Genomic DNA, 21,211 nt, shown 5'->3' on the forward strand with positions numbered 1-21,211 from the left:
TGATCGTTATAGATATGAATATTGTCTTTCGCTGAGTTAAGTAAGCCAGGCCAAGGGTTTGCTTGGGGCTAGCAATGGTCTTCGAGTGCCAGTCCCGCCTAGTGTGTAGGCTCGGGGCGTGACATGTTCTTTCAGTTTTTTTTCAGTTTTTCGATTTTTTACAACTATACGGTATTTGAAAAAGTGATCAAATATATTTTCACTTACCTGTGTGATAAGCTAAACTTAAAAAATGTTAAATGAATAGAAATTTTCAAAAACTCGACATAATATATAAATGTGCCCTTTAATTTGGCTCTACATGTCATCTATGCCCTTCAACTTTGGGTATGCACAAGTAGACACTTAAACTTGTATAAAGTTGAACAAGTAGGCACATGTATCCGATGTGGGATATACACATATGATGCCATGTAGGAAGCGAATTGCCACGTAGAATGCCACATTTGACGTGTGTGTCTATTTGTTCGATTTTTGAATAGTTTAAGTGCCTACTTGTGCACACCTAAAGTTGGAGGACATACATGACAAGTAGAGCCAAATTAAAGGGCACATTTATGTATTCTGCCTTTAAACTCAACTTCAACTTCAAAAATTTCAAATAAAATGAGAACATTTTTGGTTTTGAAATTTGCACCAGTCTCTGTTTCGGGACCAATTTAGAAGTACTATATCCTTCCTAATTTATGTGAGGTAGTTTGACTTGATATAGAGTTTAAGAAAGGAAAAGAAGACTTTTGAAATTTGTGGTCTAAAATAAGTCATAGATGTTTGTACGATTAATCATTTCTTTAAGGGTAAAATGAACATTTAAAAGTTAAATTGTTACTAAATATGGAAATGTGTCTTTCTTTTTTAGATTGATTAAAAAGGAAAGTCAGTCATATAAATTGTTTAATTTGCGGATGATATACTGTAATTGATGTTCATTCAAAATATATTCATTTCATTCATTTTTACTTGTCCACTAATGACTTTGCATATCTATTAAAAGTAATAATTGATGTGAATATTTTACCATGATATTCATATGGATTGATGTTTAGTATTAGATCTTGTAAAATAATTTGGGAAATAAGTAACTAATACTTATATATAATTAATTAATGCTGATATTTATAATTAAAATAAATGAAAAAAATATATTTTAAGTGAATTACTTATTTAATAGATGCTTATGAACCGCACGTTAATGTCATGATATTGACTATTCACTTTCAAGCCTCAATTAATTTAAATTTGCTTAGAGAAAAACCAATTAAAAGGAAAAAGAAAATACTTCCTATTTTTTTAAAAGAAAATTGAACTCGAAAACTATGATTAAAGTATGAAAGGGTCCATCTATCTATTTGCTTTCATCTTGTGTTAGAAGTATGTGATATAGGTAGATATTTTATTCTTGTGTACATAAATATACCATCTCTTCCAATTTTCAATTCATCTTGTATTATGTATTAAAATTAAGAGAATTTGCATATATATATATATATATATATATATATATATATATATATATATATATATATATATATATATATATATTGTTTTTCTCAACACTTGAATATATAAATCATGGTATTATTTTGAAAATAACAAATATAAAATATAATTTTCCATTTTTGCCCTTACGTGTCAATTTTATATATCTTTTAATTTTGTATACTAAAATAAAATAAATGCCTAGGAATTATGGGATCATAAGTCAATTCCATTTGGCTACTAATCAAACATCTTTTTTAACCACATATTATAACTTAGGAGGATATTCATTAACGTCCTTCTTTCAGTTGTCACTATTTTGTTGTGAAATAAAATCATTAGAAATTTATTTTCTAAAATATTACTAATAGTCCATATTTCGAGCTAGTAGTACTTGTCACCTCCGTAGAAGAGTAGCCATCGATGAAGGACCTATACTTGCATTACTTTGAAAGTTATACTATTTTGTTGTCATGCTCCATTTTTTGAGAATTTTCTCGTCAGAAATATTGCTTCATGAGTCGCATTACAACTACTGTCAAATGTAGCTGCTTGACTATATAGTGGCACAATAATTTCTATGAGTTTAAATCTAAGTGACGGAAAAAAATATTAAATAACATATAAAAGAAAAATATACTTAATAACTGTATATATTGTGCATGAATTTATGCGCCATATATGAATTGACTGATGTCAAAGTTAAAGTCCTTTTTTTATTATAATTAAATTAAAAGTAGATAACTCAAAAATCATGCATTATAGATTAATCTCATTTGCTTAATTAGCCTCTTTAATTTTTGCTGGTTATAACCTCTTTAGTTAACATGAGTACTGAGTATATCATCTGTTTCAATTTAGTTGTTTTATTTTTTATTTTGATTTCTCCCCAAGTATAATAAAACATAATGCTTTAGAGTTTAGCCGCCTAATATTGGTCATGACCTAGATTGTCGTGATTGGCACCCACACTAACTTCCCGGTGGGAGAACCACTACTACAACCCAAACCAAGCAATTATACCAAAAATTAAAGCATTTAAGTTACGGAAGCATGTTAAATAGCTAAAGACTGAAGTTCCCATAAACTTCCAAAAGATCTAACGACTAAACAATGCGGAAAATACACCTAGAACCTGAAAGACAATGTACCAAAACATCTAAAGTTCAACCATAAGTCTAAACAAGAAGGGGTACAACCCCATACTAAACATAAGAAATCCTAATGCAATAGTCTAAGTCTGAAATGGTGGACACAGATGAAAGAGAACTCATAGCAGCCCGGAAGAACTGGCTCACCCTTGCATTCGAACGTGTTGGAATGTACGCGTCCACCAGTGTTCTTGGGACCAGGTCCCCGACAGAATAAAGTGCAGAAAATGAATAACAAAAAGTAAATCAGGCACAATGAGTTTACGTGGAAACCTCCTTGCTCAAGGGAGTAAAACCACGACCTGTCACACATGAATTTTCAAACTGCTTCCACTAATCTTCTCCAAGCAAAATTAAAAGCCAGTTTACAAAATGAGATTAGCCTGCTAATCTCCACACTAAGCAATACCTCCTATCACTTAGACGACCCAAAGCAGATACAATACTGCCCACTAAGCTATCACCCCTAGATAACTTAGACTTTGCTAAGCGGATACCACACCGCCCACTAAATCAACTAGCTCCTAGATGACTTAGATTTGACTAAGCAGCAAAACAATGCTGCCCACTAAACCAGTTAAACTCAATTGGTCTAGGCTTTTAGAAACCGAAACAAATAACTGAATCATTTATAAACTAGGAACAAATTTACAATATATGCACAAAAGTATAACTCCTAAGACACACTCTGATGCTTGCAGCTTGATCAGGTCCTCGTTGTGCTTGCCGGAGAATACTTCTTGAAAATGAGTCTTTACAAGTGTTCTTGAGAATTTTCAAGTTGCAAACACTAACAAAATTCAAACTCAATAAAGACGCTTCAGCACTCTATTAGGTCCTTTTGTTGAGCATGAGTATTGTTTTTCCTTGAAGATGACCTTCTTTTAAAGCTTATGAATTTTCAGAGAAAATCCAAGTTTTTGTTTTGCCAAGTCTTGAGTTTGTGTATTTTGGAAAAAGATGATATAAATCAACACAAACTCGTTGAAACACTCCTATTGGCTGAAAGCCTACTGTTTAGAAAAGTTGCTCACCTACCACATCAGAGGTGGCAACTTTTCTAACGGTTGTCTTGTCACCTTTTCATATTGCAGTCTTGCAGGGACCATGTTGCTTGCAAACTTCTTTGTGGGTTCTTGAAAAAGCTTGCTGGTTGACTTCCTTCTTAAGATGAATGAATTTAATATGGTGTTTTTTATGTAGAACATCCAGCTTCAAGTTAGTGCCCATGAGAGTATGAATTGTCTAGGCATCCATAACATTGAAACTTTTTCAGTAGCTTCTCTGAACTGGTACCAGGTCCCTGTCTTTGATCAGACATCAATTACCCTAAACGCTGTGCTATCTTCTTCTCTGTAGCTAAGCTCTTATGAGAGTATACAACTGGTCCTTGCTTAGAGCTTCAGTGAAGATGTCAGCCACTTGATCTTCTATCTTACAAAGCTTCATGATGACATTACCCCTCAAAATCATCGTCTTGACTTCAAGTATGTTAAGCCATTTGAGCAGAGCTCATTGATGTGCTTTTCTGGATAACCGAGGGTACCTTTCGAGGTGTGCTGAATCTGTAGCTCTAAGAAAAAATCTCCCATCGTGCTCATTTAGAATTCACTACCCATGAATGTGGTGAACTCTTCACACAACAATTCAAAAGGTTTATCCAAAAATGACATCATTGATATACTTGAATAATCAGCAGCTCCCTTCGTTGTGACTTAAAAGAGAGGGTTTTGTCAATTTTACCTCTCTTAAAGCCATTGTTGAAGAGGAATTTGGACAATTTATTAGCTTGTTGGGAATCGAGTGTCATACTTTGCTTCTTTCAAACTGAGCTTGATCAACTTCTTCATTCTCACCTTCAGAATTCACATTATGAGTTTTAACTGCACCATCTTTATACAACACTGTCTACAGGACCGGGTCCCTCATCAGGTTCATAATCTGCATCAACTTCTTTTAGATTGCTGGATTCATGAAGAGGATGTTCTTCAACAAGCTCATTGTTTAGATTATCTCTCTGAATCTAAAACAGCTCTTCTATATCAGAATCTTCTTTGTTTTGAAACTTACGTTTCAATTCTTCAAGATTCATCAAAAATCACATGAACATCTTTTTCAATGCACACATTTTTTATACACCCGATAAGCTTTGCTGGAGGAAGAGTATCCCACAAATACTCTTTCAACATCATTGAGATTATACTTCTCAATATCATCATTTCGGTCATAAAACATTTATTATTCACCACTTCAGCCGAAAGTTCTTTGAAAGATTGAAAACCTGCATATTCCATCTGAAGAATGGTCTGATATACTTCTCTTTAACACCATTGTCACAACCTTTGTCATCTGCAAATATCATTTTGTGCAGACTGAGGACCAGGTCCCCTGACACAAGTTTGTGTAGCAAAGAGGCACTCACATGAACACGTCTCTGTGTCATCCCTCAACATTCTCACCTTGAGCACTAAGGCAAGTGAAATTGTCACTATAAGCAATATTCAGATCAGCAATATACATGTGCTTGCATCTTTTTTTTTTGAAGATCATCACCCGGAGAGAGCAAGTTTGTGACCACACATTTGTATGATAAGAACTTGACTTCATTTTTGTTCATCACAAATCTGTAAAACACTTGAAAGATTGTACTCCAACCATTAAGATAGTACACAACTTCAATGGAGTATTCCACAGATTTTCAACCCCCGTCTACACTAAGAATGTACCATTTCTTGCCATTGCCAGAAGAGACACCTCCACATTGAAGTGCCTTGAGAGAGAGGAAGTTTTCAATTTACCCAGTCACGTGCTTTGAGCATCTGCAATTCATGAACCACCACTGACTGTTACTACTTCTTCTCACTTGCATAACAAATCACTTGTTAGCCTTGGGAACCCATTTGAGACAGAGTTTCCAGTAAGTAGATAACAGAGTGATAAGAAAATCTTTTGTCCAGTAAGGCAAATTGATTTTCTTCAACTTGATCCCTGAAGCAGGACCAAGTCCCTTCTTCATTCTATTTCTCTGTTGGGAATAGTTTGACGAACTTTCTCCATATTTTTCCAGAACAGGACAATCCTTTTTAAGATGTCCATCTCGACCACAATGCACGCACAATAGATTATCATCATTAGAAACAGATTTGATGTGAGGATTGTATGGGGGATCTATCTTCTTATAGCTCAACCCTCTTCTATTGTTGTTTCCTTGACCAATTAGATTTGTAAGGATCTTAGAGGAATTGGTCTATTTGAGGGATTTTTCAAGTTCCTCTTTTACACGGATCATGTCCCTTTCCAACTCAAGATTTCTTTCCAAAGCCAATTTCATCATTTTCATTTCAGCAGTATTCAACTTATTTTCAAGCTCTAACTGCAAGCTGCTTGCCTCGTTTTTTCCTTTAAAAACTGTAGTAGTTACCCCCTTTATCTTTTCCTTCAGTTCTAGATTTTCAGCTTGTATAACTACCATTTGATTTTCAATATCAGACATTTGGGCAACTAAAACAATTTTTCCATTTTTAGAGATGTCTAGGCTATTGTTCACGAGATCATCCTCAATGGTTAGCTTACTTATCACATCAAGTAATACAACCGCTAGCGTTCTCAATTTACTGGTAGAAAAGGTATTCAAGTTTTGCTTGAAATATGATATAGTTACCTTTTCATCAGCATCCTCCTCATTTGACTTTCCAATGAAAGCATTATTAGAGTGCTCAGAATCATCTGAATCACTTGAGGAATTTTCCCATGCAACCACATCCTTCTTCACTGCCTGAAAAAAGGCTTCTCTTCTGCTTAGCTTGTCACGGACCTGGTCCCTTTCTTTGTTTTTACCTTCTTCAATCTTGACAAATTCTATGTGGTCAGCTTTGTGCATTGGACATGTCACGACCCAAAAATGGACGTGATGGCACTCGTCTTATCCCACCAAGACAAGTTAGCCTAAAACTCAACCCTTACAATAAAATGTGGAAATTTTTATAATCAACTTAACAATACCCCAAAAATTTGGTTGTCACGTGTACAAGCCTCTAATGTGTTATAAAAAAATTGAAGGAAAATACAAGTTCAATGACATTGTTTCTAGAATAGAACAAGATCATAGTTAATGAGAAAGAAGGTCCGCTGAAATGAAAAGCAACTACCTCACAAACCTCCACAAGAAGCCTCAGACAAGGAGAAAAGAAAATATCACAAAATTCCAGGGTAGTAACCTACAAAAAAATGTAGTAGCAAGGGGTGAGTACCAAACCACACGGTACTCAACAAGTAAACTTCTAGACACAAGCTAAGGGGATAGAATACGGGTACTCCTTACACACCAATGGAACCTTCACAACTACAACCTGCATAAAACCAGCCCAACCTAATAGTTCACAGTTACATAGCACCCAACTCAACAACAATCACTTTAACAAATTACATATCCTCAACAACAAACTCAATATTCATCAATCACAACTTCCACAAAAAGGCACTCACAAATATCAGCAACACACAAGATCAAGTTCATCAAATAGAGGTAATCAAATATCAAGTACTTTTCAATCACAAATAAAATACATAATCATCAAGAATGAATGATGTCATGGGATGCAATGCAATGTGACACCATGAAATGATATGCCTCAAAATACCAAGTACTCTCTCAACTGTATATACATGATACTCCTCGGAAATACATCGAGAGTTCATGACCCATGGGGGACTCCCGAGGTCCATATACCGACACATACGATCTTCACGTGTCTGTGCGGACGATCTCAACGCACTATCATAAATCAAACAAATTTCGCACGGACGATCTCCACGTGCCCAAATTATTATCTTAACATCTCACCATCCCCAGCACGGACGATCTCCACGTGCTCAACTTATACTCAATCTCATGTCAATGCATATGCAGAATATGGTTTCAATAAAAGGGATGATGCATCTCAATCAAATATCAATATGATATGTAATCACCTCAGTTATCACCAGTATACGGGTTTAATAAAGAACACAATCACACATAATAAATCAAGTCAATAATATATCAGCTAATGCCCATATGCTTTGGCATTCTCGGATTACAATCCGCATTCTATAGTAATAAACTTTTCTCTTTATAACATCGGTACTCGTACCAATGCCCATCACCAACAATTCTCAATACATCACACACAAATAATTAATCACATTGCCTTTTATTACCCCTTTTTCATTATTAGAATTAATCAATGTGGACAAGTCAACCCATCACCAAGTCTCATTACCCTAAACACATATTGCAAGGAAATACACGAATTCCACACACTTAACAAAGGTTTAGAAATTCACTTCCCTCAAATAACCGAACAATCACTCCGAGACTTGAGCCTTCCCTTTTCATTGAGCTTCCAAATCAATGCAATATATTCAAGTACATAATAACAATAAGATTTCAAAACTAACAACACCCATATTACCATAGGTTTAGCCTAGACCCAAAAACTCACCCCAAACCTCAAATCAAGTTCTTAAGTTTCAAGCCTAGGGTTAAGTCTAATATCCTCCAAATATCATAAATCTAATGGTATTTATATTATACAATAGTGCACCCATAATTCAATTACATTCACCCCATTTATAAAAATCGAGAACTAGATCATACCTATAAAAAGTATTTCTACGATGAACTTAACCCATCAAATAGTAACAACTACGTAGAATTTACACCCATACACCTTTCCTGTAATCACTTTAGTTTGACCAAGGATTACCAATGATTAGTTGCACTCACCGTCCAACAATTACTCAAAAACTATTGATCATTGATGCCATATTGATATTCCACTGAAATTGACATACTGCCAAAGGATGCATTAACATTAACTTCTCCAAAGCTAACTAATAACATATCACGTAATCACCATATAATTATTAACTAATCATTATTCAATCACTTATAACCCTGCAAATTATTTTTCTTAAATCACGAACAACATATATGATTTGAATTCAATATTGAGGCTACACTTTATCCCTCCAATAATAATAATAAAAAAAATGCTACTATGATCCTCCGTTAATTAGGAATTAGCTAATCATCTACAACATATAACAATTTGAAAATGATTACCTCAAGGTATTGCTATGCGACGGCGGCAGAGTATTCCCCCATTTTTTTTCCAGCTTCTTATTTTTAGTCGCATGTTTATGTCAGTTTTCTTCCACCTCTTTCTTTTCTTTTTAAAATTAATTATGTATTAAAAGTAATGATTCCTACTAATCTATTTAAATATTTCAGACTTGGCCCATTATTATTAATAATAAATAAATTACCCGCAAATTAATTAACTATAGTTAAATGACTATTCAAAATAATAAAAAGAAAGACATTTTGGGTCCGGGTCATTACAGGACAGCTTCCAATGGAGTGACCTGGTAGATTGCACTTGCCACACACTTCACTTGAGCTGGTAGCCTTGTCATGATTTTCTTTCTTCTAATCGGCCTCATCAATCAGATCTGTCCTCTTGTCTTTTCCCTTGAGAAAGAGACCCCTCCATTTTCTGTGCATCTCATGAACTTGAAGATGCTCAAATAGTGGATACATCGTCATTACATCAGGTTCTCTTGTCTCATTTTCAATCACAAAATCATTTGTCCAAGATCTAGGAAGAATTTCTAGTATCTTAGAGACTTGCTTGACAACAGAGATTGGTTCTTCAAGGAACATGAGCTCATCTGTAATTGTGGAGAATCTAGTGCGCATTTCATGAATGAGTTCACCTTCTTTCATTGTGAAACCTTTAAAATGAGTGATAAATAGATCTAGCTTAGATTTCCTTATTTCCTTAGTGCCCTCATAAGTTTTTCTCAATAGATCCCAGATTTCCTTGGTTGATTCACAAGATGAGATCAGATCGTATTCATTTACACTAAGGCCACACATCAGTAGCTTCCTTGCTTTATGATTTTTCTGGACTAATGGTGTGTCAGAGTCATTATACTGTTGTCGAGTTTTGGGAATGACTCTTGTGACCTCTCCATCTTTAACCTCCATAGTTGGCACATAAGGACCTTTACATATGACGTCCCATACTTCAATGTCCTCAGCCATGAGATAGTCTCTCATCCGAATCTTTCAATGTTTATAGAATTGACCATCAAGAAAAGGAGGTCTTGTGGGAGACTGACTTTTTTGCATGCTCAATGGTATCGTCATTTCCTTCAGGAATCTCTCTCATGGTGTAAACCAAATAGAGAGCCCAAGCTCTAATACCAATTGTTGGAATGTATGTGTTCACCAGTGTTCTTGGGACCAGATCCCCAATAGAATAAAGTGCAGAAAATGAATAACACAAAGTAAATCAGGCACAATGATTTTACGTGAAAACCTCCTTGCTCAAGGGGGTAAAACCACGACCTGTCACACATGACTTTTCAAACTGCTTCCACTAATCTTCTCCAAGCAAAAGTAAAAGTCAGTTTACAAAATGAGATTAGCTTGCTAATCTCCACACTAAGCAATACCTCCTATCACTTAGACGAGCCAAAACAGATACAACACTGCCCACTAAGCTATCACCCCTAGATAACTTAGACTTTGCTAAGCGGATACCGCCTACTAAATCAATTAGCTCCTAGATGATTTAGAATTTGACTAAGCAGCAAAACAATGCTGCCCACTAAACCAGTTAAACTCAATTGATCTAGGCTTTTAAAAACCGAAACAAATATCTGAATCCTTTATAAACTAGGAACATATTTACAATATATGCATGGAAGTATAGCTCCTAAGACACACTCTGATACTTGCAGCTTGATCAGGTCCTTGTTGTGCTTGCCGGAGAATACTTCTTAAAAGTGAGTCTTTGCAAGTGTTCTTGAGAATTTTCAAGTTGCAAAAACTAACAAAACTCAAACTCAAACTCAACAAAGACACTTCAGCACTCTATCAGGTCCCTTTGTTGAGCATGAGTATTGTTCTTCCTTGAAGATGGCCTTCTTTTAAAGCTTATGAATTTTCAGAGAAAATCCAAGTTTTTGTTTTGCCAAGTCTTGAGTTTGTGTATTTTGGAAAGAGATGATATAAATCAACACAAACTCGTTGGAACACTCCTATTGGCTGATAACCTACTGTTTAGAAAAGTTGCTCACCTACCACATCAGAGGTGACAACTTTTCTAACGGCTGTCTTGTCACCTTTTCATATCGCAGTCTTGCAGGGACCAGGTCGCTTGCAAACATTTTTGTGGGTTCTTGAAAAGGCTTGCTGGCTGACTTTCTTCTTAGGATGAATGAATTTAATATGGTGTTTGTCATGTAGAAAATATCAACCATAAATAGTTATTACCCATTGGACAAACACCCTCGTCCATTCTGATTGGTGTAGTATGCTGACGCCTCACCAACCTCTAACACGACATCTTTACAGTTGTACCTCATTATAGATCTGGACGAGAGAACTCTGCCTGGGATCAGGTCCCTGCATTTGTGAGACACTGAAGCATACAATCTCGTTCACTCTTCCTATTAGTGTAAGACACCGCACTTTCACCTACCACCTGACATGACAGCTTTACATCTGTACTCCATTTGTATCTGGACGAGAGCACTCTGCCAGGGACTAGGTCCATGCATTTGTGAGGATCATCAAAACACCTAGAATATAACATTTTCCCCCTTTTGGATAATTACACACAAATATTCTTCACACTGAGTTATTCATTTATTTTCCTGTCAGCAGGCCCAATAACAAGGATCTGGTTCCTTGTTAGATCGATAAGTTTATTAAATCATCAAAACTTCATATCAACTTCGAACTAACATCTCATATCAGCTTCGAACTAATAGAACGATCACTGATCTTCTAAGAGAGGTCTATCAATAGCTGCCTGAAGATGCACTGTACTTAACAAAGAAAGAGCAAGTGCAATATCAGTACACAACCACAATGTACTGGTAGGATCATGCAGCTATCCCACTAAGTGCAACATACATATGTCAATACAACAATATAATCACATGCATATATCGAACATATACAAGATTATCAACACTTACGAACAAGATACAATTTTACATTTCTCAAGATACACAATTATATCAAATAATTGGTCCTCTCATGGAACCCAAATCCAAACAGTTAGCATACCGGAACGTGGTACCCGATTCAATGATTATGCCGAAACTTGACAACCAATCTCATAATTATGCCAGAACGTGGCAACCGATCCAAGTTAGTGTGTCGAAACGCAACACCCGATCAATTCAACAAGCCACCATCACAATCACAAAGTACATTCTCATAATCATACAATCAAGTAATGATTCATGACATTCATCATTCATATATCTCGTTTACAATTAATGTGATCAATAATGCAACATTCACATACATACATGTATCATAATGAAGCAAAAATAAACATACATCACACAATCATAGAATCACAACTATCACCTACCTCGAAACAAGCTTTGAAACCCTAGGAAACTTGATCCTTCCCTTTCCGAATTCGTGCCGCTTGCTATTGGTCTATAAACAATCAATATAATACGGGAATCAATAAACAATCACTAATTATCCGGATTACTAACAATCCTATATCATACCCATGATCCCAATCTCCCAATTAGGGCTGTTTCCATCATAAATTCCAGATCAAAATCCTCCCCCATCGATAATTACACATTAGATTACGTTCTATGGATCGAAAAACGGATTCAGGGAGTTAAAATCTTACCTTTAGCCTCAAATATGGTGGAAAACTGTCAAGAAAAGACCTGGGTTAGTTCCTTAGCTCTCAAATTTGAAAATTACAGAATAAAACATTTTTGGGGTTTATTTACTACTTTAAGTCGCGTCTGGCCCGCCACGGCGGCACCCACCCCGCTACAGCATCCCCGCCTTGGTGGCAGAAATTCCGTCCCAGCGGCTTGCTCGAAACCAGTGAGCTATTTTAATAATTCCAAGACCCCATTTCACAACACACCCTCGACCAACGACATTTAGAAACTATCGTTCACGCCAAGATCAATTCTGGGAGTTCTACTCGCCCGAATTCAATTCCGTAAAGTCGTACGGATTCCTTAACGTCTTATGTATCTACTCATGTGATCAAATTCATAATTAGATCACCCAATTGCTACCAGATTTCCCTAGACCTCACATACTCCAATTTCGTCCAAATCTGAACTAGGTTGGGAAATTTCAAGTTACTACGAAAAAGTTTTCCGACCCAAAATTTTTTCCCGTTGGCTTTTCTATAACGACGGAACCCGATCGTTACATATTGAGTTAATTGAATAATTTAATGGAGTTCAATTTTCAAAATTTGAATATTGATATTTTAGTCTCTAAAAGTTGATTAGTGTTTTACAAAATTAAGAAAGTAGCGTATTATTCTCTGTTAAAGTTGTCCTTGATATTTTCCGAAATCAACAAATTTAATGATGTATGCATATCAACCTAAAAAGAAAAAAATATCATAATCAAGGATATTTTAGTTATTTTTCTCCGTCCCATATTAGATTGGCGTTTTATCAAAAATATTTGTTCCATACGACTTGATCACTTACTAAATCAAGATAGAATTAGTCAAAATTTTCCCATTTTACCCTTAAGCCTTAAGACGTTTAAACAAATTTTGAAAATTTAAAAATTTCTTTTTTGAAGAAGCTAATTAATATAAATAAAGAGCTAAATAGTAAATTTAATCAACTAGTGGTGATCTTTTAATTATCTTGTAAAATAAAAAGTATCCATGTAATATGGGATAGAGGGTAACATTTATTTTCTTGTGTCCAAGCATATCCATCAATTATTTTGGACCGGAGAAATTAGTATCGAGACACACAGATAATTTTCAGTTTTCTTCTATTCCTTCTGTTTAACAATACGCGTCTACTATTCTATTGACTTTGCACCCTTCCTAAGAATCTATAGATAGAAGGTAAATTTACTATATCACCCTTTGAATATAATAAATACATTGTCTTGAAAACTATAATAAAGAGATGACTATAATTAATGATAATGATAAATAAGTAACTAAATATAAAGTTATCCATTAATTTTATAAAATGAACAAGTATTATTAGACATTTCAAAATAATATAATGAACAACTATTATTGAATGGAGGGAGTCAAGATACAACATTTCTCAAAGAGAATATTATTAGGATAACATCATTTTCTCCACGGTGGAAAAAAATAAAAATTTGACAAAGTTTAGGTAGAAGAGAATATTATTAGGATAACATCATTTTCTTCACAGTGGAAAAAATTAAAAATTTGACAAAGTTTAGGTAGAAAATTCTTGTGCATGCATTGACTCAGCTAGAATATCATTTACAAATCAAATTTGTTTCTATTACTTCGAAAGTTACATACGTACCATCAACTAGTTCTCCATCCATACTTACACCAAGACAAAGAAAATAAAACAAATAAAAGTAATACTCTCTCAGTTTCAATTTATGTGATTAATTTCGAATTTCGAGATTTAAATAAGTCTATATTTGATCATAAATGTTTCATATATCTTTTAAATATTTTAGATTGTCAATTATTATGACGTATAGTACTTTTTACGTAGTTTACAAATATATACATTTCATTTTTTAAAAATCATAATTTCATACGCAAATTTTCAATCAAACGTACACCGTTTAACTCTCGAAAAATAATATGTGTCACATAAATTGGGACAGAGGGAGTACTTCAATTTCCACCACCAAAAGCCAAATTTACTGCCACAAAAATTGTTATGCAGATCAACTACTAAGATATTATTCACTTGATTCGTGATAAATTCGTTTGTAGGATTTAACCCAAAAAATGCCTCAATAATTAATTTGAGTGTTTGTCGAAGAGCTCGTATGGGATAAAATTTAATTTAAATTTTATAAAAGATGATTAAAGACAAGTGAATTAGGTTTGATTTTCCTTTTCTTTTTGGACTAAGAACAAACTAGCTAATAAAAGCAGACAAAAAGTTAAATAGCTCGTTGATGCCAAGATCTGAAGATTAAAGATGATCAGTATACTATTTAAAAAGAGGGGAAACTTACATAAATATACTATATTTAAAAAATATGTACCATTTATAGCAATAACATTTTTTTTCCGCTTAATCATTTTTAATACATTTATAATACAGTTTTAATACATATTACAAAAAATATTTTTATTATTCACATATAATTCAAGTTTTATTGATGGATAATACATTTATCACACATTTTAATACACTTATAATACAATGTGTCAATTTCTTACCAAACAAACATAATATATTTTTAAAAGACAGTTATAATACATATATATTGCATACGTAATTCACTTTTAATACATATTGCAGATTTTGCAATGTATTACTATAAATGATAATAAGTAAAAAATATCACTAAAATCAGTAATTATTTATTAAAAGGTAGCAATCCAAGTAATTTTCATTAGAGGGGGGAAATTTTAAGATAGCTTGTTATAAGTGAGAAAAAAATGAGATGTTTTTCTATTATAAGGCAAAATCTCTCGGTTAATTAAACCTTAAAAAAAAAACTAGTCTAAATTCTATTAGTAGCCTATACTATATTCCACTTGATTGTACTATCATTCAATATTGTTTTATTAGTAAGAAAGTGCAATTACATGTATATAAATATGACTTACAACATATAAAGTTATAGTCTAAAATTGTACATGTTATAGTTGTTCGTTCCAACACTTTTTGGAGAAGAATCCTTCAAAGAATCTTTACACGAGCATTATTGGAATTGACTAAGGGAGAAAGAGAAGAAGCAAAAGATGTGTCTGTTCTTTTGAAGTTGTAGAGAATGAAAAGATACGTTGGTTTCTCATGTGAGAACTCTTTTATAATTCTATAGCTAAGGGACACAACTATTTAAATAGTTGTGATTTTTCATGACATTTATTAATATATAATATATGTCTATTTTCTTCTCACATGGATCTGAATTGACCCACATGGGTGACTCGATCCAATTCCTTTAAACGTAATTAAAAATTATAATTAATTTTGTCTGCTTATCCGAGTACCTATTCTTAGTAATTAGGATAATATCATTTTCTCCAATGTGGAAAAATTAAAAATTAATGTGATCAAAAGTTTATGTAGAAAATTCGTGTGAATGCATTTATTCAGCTAGAATATTATTTACAAGAACTTAAATTTGTTTCCATTGCTTCGAACGTTACATACGTACATCAACTAGTTCTCCATCCAAACTTACACCAAGACAAAAGCAAAATAAAACGAATAAAAGTAATAACTTCAATTTCCACCACCAATACCAAAAGCCAAATTTATCTGCCACAAAAATTGTAACACGGTCCAACTATTAAGATATTAATCGCTTGATTTATGGGTGACATGAATTTGTTTCTAGGATTTTAATCCAGAAAAACATCAATAATTGAGTTAAGTGTTTGTCAAAAGCTCATATATATTGTAGGTAAAAATTAAATTAAAATTTATAAAATACGAGTAAAGACAAGTGAATTAGCTAGGTTTGATTTATTTTCTTTTCTTTTTGGACTAAGAACTAACTAAATCAGACAAAGGGCTGAAAGTAAAATAGCTCGTTAATACCTAGATCTGAAGATTAAATAAAAATGAGTATACTATTTAAAACATTTAAGATAACTTGTTACAAGTGAAAATAAAATTAAAAAATTCCTATCTCCATGCTAGAGTTTTTTTTTTTGTTTTATGTATAAGACAAAATCTGTTAAATAAACTACAGAAAAGATTTCAATGTTGATTAGTGACACTTTAATTATCATTATGTTTTGTGGCTGGAATAAAACGGAAAGTCTATCCTTAAAAGTTATTTGACTAATCATAATTTCATACATCGAGAGCAATCTTAATAAAAATCCAAACGTTTACTTCATAGCTATTACATAAAGAGATCATATAACATTTTGAATAAATATATATTATTAATGAAATAAAAAAGTCATATACGACTTATAAGACATGCATAAAGTATGAAGTTAATATCTTAAAAGGTGATTAAACTATGAGAAATTATCTAGCAACGTCATTGAACTTTGTTTTATATCAATAAAATCACTCAACTTAAGATATTTAGGGAAAATTACAAGAATATACTATTTAAAACTTTAGTTAACAATATATACATATACACTTTTTTATTTTCAAAACTAAGTTTTTAATTACAAACATAACAAAATATTTAAATTTTTATTTGTTAAAAATATATTTGGTATCCGTATCTATTACCTTTTTTAGGGGAGGTTAAGTGCTAATTTTATGGGATTGATAATTATTGTTTATTTTTTTGACTTTTTCAACCACAATTTTACTCTTTTATGTTACTTTGTTTTTCTATATATTGATTTTCTCTCTCTTAATTTTTTATTCAATCAAATGATATTATTAATGGAAGCCTTCTCTCACATTTTTAGCATTTTTTCATCTAGGTAAAAAACATGTAGGTTTCATCAAGTATGCATAGTGTTTTCACAATTATAACTGCATCATAGTTTCACCAAATATGCAACCATGTAATATATAAACATACATACATACCAATTATATAATCATCATTTACCAATAATTATTACTATTTTATACCTTTTAAATATATCAATTATATAACCATCATTTTACCAATAATTATTTTACTACTATATATAAATATACTATTTTATACCAATAATTATTACTATTTTATACCTTTTAAATATACTACTATATACCAATAGATATTGCATAAATATTTTGAAAATCTTTATTACTGTAATAGGCTGGAAAATAGTTTTCACCATGTTTGTTATTGTATCCGATAGCAACAATTGCATGACTATAAGGAATTTCATCATGTTGAAATCTATATATCAATAGATATTGCATAAATATTTTGAAAATCTTTATTACTGTAATAGGTTGAACAATAGTTTTCACCATGTTTGTTATTGTATCCGATAGCAACAATTGCATGACTATAAAGAGTTTCATCATGTTGTATGTCATAAGTGTTTTAGTACGATTTGTAAATAATTGAAGATATTATTAATATAATTACCACAAAAATTCATATACAAAGTTCAATTTAACCATTGCAAAGTCTTATTCACCAATATATACTCAAATATACATAAAACACTTTGGTGTATCTAAAGTTGATTCTTTGGTGATTTTTTCAAAACTATGAATCTTCAATGGTGGGAACGGGATCAGTCACAACATATTTGAGTTCCAACTCAAAAACGATTGTGTTCACACCTAATTGAGAAGCAGTAGTATTAATCAAGTCTTGGTAATTGGTGTCTACATCATATCACTCTTTCAATCTTGAAATTCAGATACTTTCCTGCGACATTACAAATATTTGTTAGTCAAAATTCAAAAAAAATTGGTGGCAAATAACAAAAATACTCATTAACAACATATGTCTAATACACCAATATAAATTGGACCAATAAATACACCAACACATACATCATGCTATTAGCTTGGTGTCAGTTCGTAGCAACATATATACCATCATATGTACCAGATCACATACCAATCCAATTTTTCAAATTGATACATACATTAGGCTATTAGTTTGGTGTCAGTTCGTAGCAACAAATATACCATCATATGTACCAGATCACATACCAATCCAAAATTTTCAATTTTATATTTTATTAGGATATCACCAATCAACATATGAACCTTTTTTCTAATTATTATATTATATACACCAACTTAATAACTATAATACGAACAATAATGTAACATACTTTCGAACCAAATCATATGAAACCTAAACTTTAATATAAAAAAAAATTGACACTTCAGTTTACAACCAAATCATATGTAGTTATTGTAATTAAACCAAAATTTCAAGGATCCAGAACATAAACCAAAATAGATGAATTCAGTTTCACCAAAATAGACAAACTAAACCAAACGAATAACTTTGAAAAAGTACAAAATAGATATTTGTGATAAATCATATATAACCATGTAATAAAACACCATACGAACTATTTTATACAATTACCTGATGAGTCCCATCGTCCGTTGCGTTGAATTAGAATTGAAAAATTATTGGTATTCATTTTTCGATAGTTGTTCTTATCAGAGAAGGGGAGTTTTGTTTTGATAGGAAACCTCTATTGGAAGATAATATATAACAAATTTGAATAAATAAGGAAGGTAAAATAATTGGAGAAATTTATGGTAATAGTGATAAGCGTGGCTGATTTGGAAATCTTTTTTTTATTTATTTAAATTCTACTTTTGAAAAAAAAATTATTGCTATATGAATGAAAAAAAAGTATGGCTATTTTGGTGTAAATACGGTTCTTAATTTGTTTACTAAAAAAATCGGCCCGATATTTATCTACAAAAAAATCATCCAACTATGTTTATCATTAAAATAAATTTGACATAGCAAAATAAATAACTTTTTATGCCATATAAATTACATGGACCCAATAAATAAATATAAAAAAAAACATTTTGTCCCGCTTATTAGTACTCCCGTTCTTTTTTTATTATCAAATTTTGGATATGAAATTCAAATTCATAAGAGATCCAATATCAGTATACACATTACAACTAGCTAGCGAATATATGCAATGAAATTGTATAAATCGCATGAGGGTTGCACATTATTACTTGTATTTTGGCGTATACATTATTACTCGTTTATTTGAATCAACATATATGTACTGGAGTATCTAACTAAAGTAACCAATATATAATGATCACTTTAATTCAAAAATGAATAAATAATCTTCTACGAACAGTGGCTCAAAGTGTAGAAATTGAAAATTGAAGCAATGTGGCTATAAGTCGAATTTATACTGGGCGAGCCGATTAAAAAATACAAAATTTAATTTGTGGGATTCAAATTTATATGGTAAAAAAAAAATTATTTATCATGTCAGATGTATCTCAATGATAAATTAAGAAGGGGATCTTTTAAAATTTTGTATATTTGTCATGAGGTCCATATTTACATGTGTTAGGAATTAAATGTATAAAAAACAAGACAAATGTGAATAATCGAGAAAGGAATTTGAAAACACAATTAATGACACACAATGTAACGTGGAAAATCCAAGTCGGGAAAAAACCACGGGTAATGACAAGCAAATTCACTATGTTGAAGGTAGAGTACAATTCCAAGTTCTCCAGAACTCAAAATGAGGAAAAGAAAAAAGACAACTCAATTCTTTTTGTTTTTCAGCCACAAAAATAGAAAATGCTCAGAAAACATAGGCCCCACTATCTGGCACAAAGAAATAGAAAATGTCTAGAAAAATAGATTCCACTTTCAGTGAAAACTGGTGCCCATTTATTGCACCATAATCCCATGATCTGTTCAGCTTTCCTGAAATTGCGGAAGTCTTAAGACAAGCTGAAACATGTTGACATGAGTAGGCAAAATCAGCGGGAAAAAGAAATTGAGGCAGCTCTAACAATCTCCACCTTGGCTCAAATTTAGTAGATGCTCGTCATTACCATAAAATCCCTGAAGGGCAATCAAGTGTTGTAAACACCAGCTAAGTTCAAAAAATGTTTGAACTTAGCAATGGGAAGTGGCTTAGTAAGCATATATGCAGGATTCTCTGTAGTGTGAACTTTCTTGACTACAATCTCTCTCTTAGTCATTGTGTCTTTGATATAATGATATTTCACACTAATATGCTTAGTCTTGGAATGATATGCATCATTTTTTGTTAGATGTATTGCACTCTGACTATCTAAAAACACAACAGTAGTATCTTGTGGCACCAAGCTCAAGAATAAGACCACGCAACCATGTAGCCTCCTTCACACCTTCAGACTTCAGTAGCTGCAACATATTCCGCTTCTGTGGTGGATAGAGAAACAATGGATTGCAAAAATGTTTTCCAACTGATAGAACCCGAACATATAGTGAAGATATATCCGGACAGAGATCTGCGCCTATCAAGATCACCACCGTAATTAGAATCAACAAACCCAACAACATCATTAGATATCTCATTGTTCCTGTCAAAAACTAAGCCATGATTAATTGTACCTTTAAAATATCAAAAAATCCATTTCACCACATCCCAATGATACTTGCCAGGATTGTGCATATACCGACTCACCATACTCACTGCATATGTAAGATCGGGTCTAGTGCAAACCATGGCATCCATAAGACTACCAACTGCACCAGAGTAGGGAATGTTAGACATCATTTCAAGTTCTTCATCTGTTTTCAGACAAAATTCAAAAGATATCTTGAAGTGAGCTGTTAGAGGAGTTGAGACATGCTTGTTCTTACTCATGTTGAACTTGTCAAGGATCTTCTCAGTGTATTTTTTCTGAGACAAGTAAAACTTTCCAGCTTGTCGTTCTCTATGAATCTCCATTCCCAGAATCTTCTTTGCTGCACCAAGGTTTTTCATCTCAAACTCATTACTAAGTTGAGACTTTAACTTGTTGATCAAAGACATGTCTTTTGAAGCAATCAACATGTCATCCACATATAATAACAAGCAAATAAATAAACCATTTGAAGATCGTTGAAAGTACACACAATTATCATATTGACTTCTGGTGTAGCCTTAACTAACCATAAA

General features: G+C 32.7%; 1 protein-coding gene across 1 annotated transcript; it reads right to left on the reverse strand.

The window, feature by feature from the left end:
* Window positions 1–9,102: 9,102 nt before the first annotated feature.
* On the reverse strand, window positions 9,103–9,720 carry LOC125826339 (uncharacterized). Its single transcript, XM_049505648.1, has one exon. The coding sequence runs from the start codon at window positions 9,718–9,720 to the stop codon at window positions 9,103–9,105; it is 618 nt and encodes a 205-aa protein (XP_049361605.1).
* Between the last annotated feature and the right edge of the window lie 11,491 nt (window positions 9,721–21,211).

This window comes from Solanum verrucosum, unplaced genomic scaffold (genome assembly GCF_900185275.1).
Source record: "Solanum verrucosum unplaced genomic scaffold, falcon-dt-bn FXZP01000060.1, whole genome shotgun sequence".
Taxonomy (NCBI): Eukaryota; Viridiplantae; Streptophyta; class Magnoliopsida; order Solanales; family Solanaceae; genus Solanum; species Solanum verrucosum.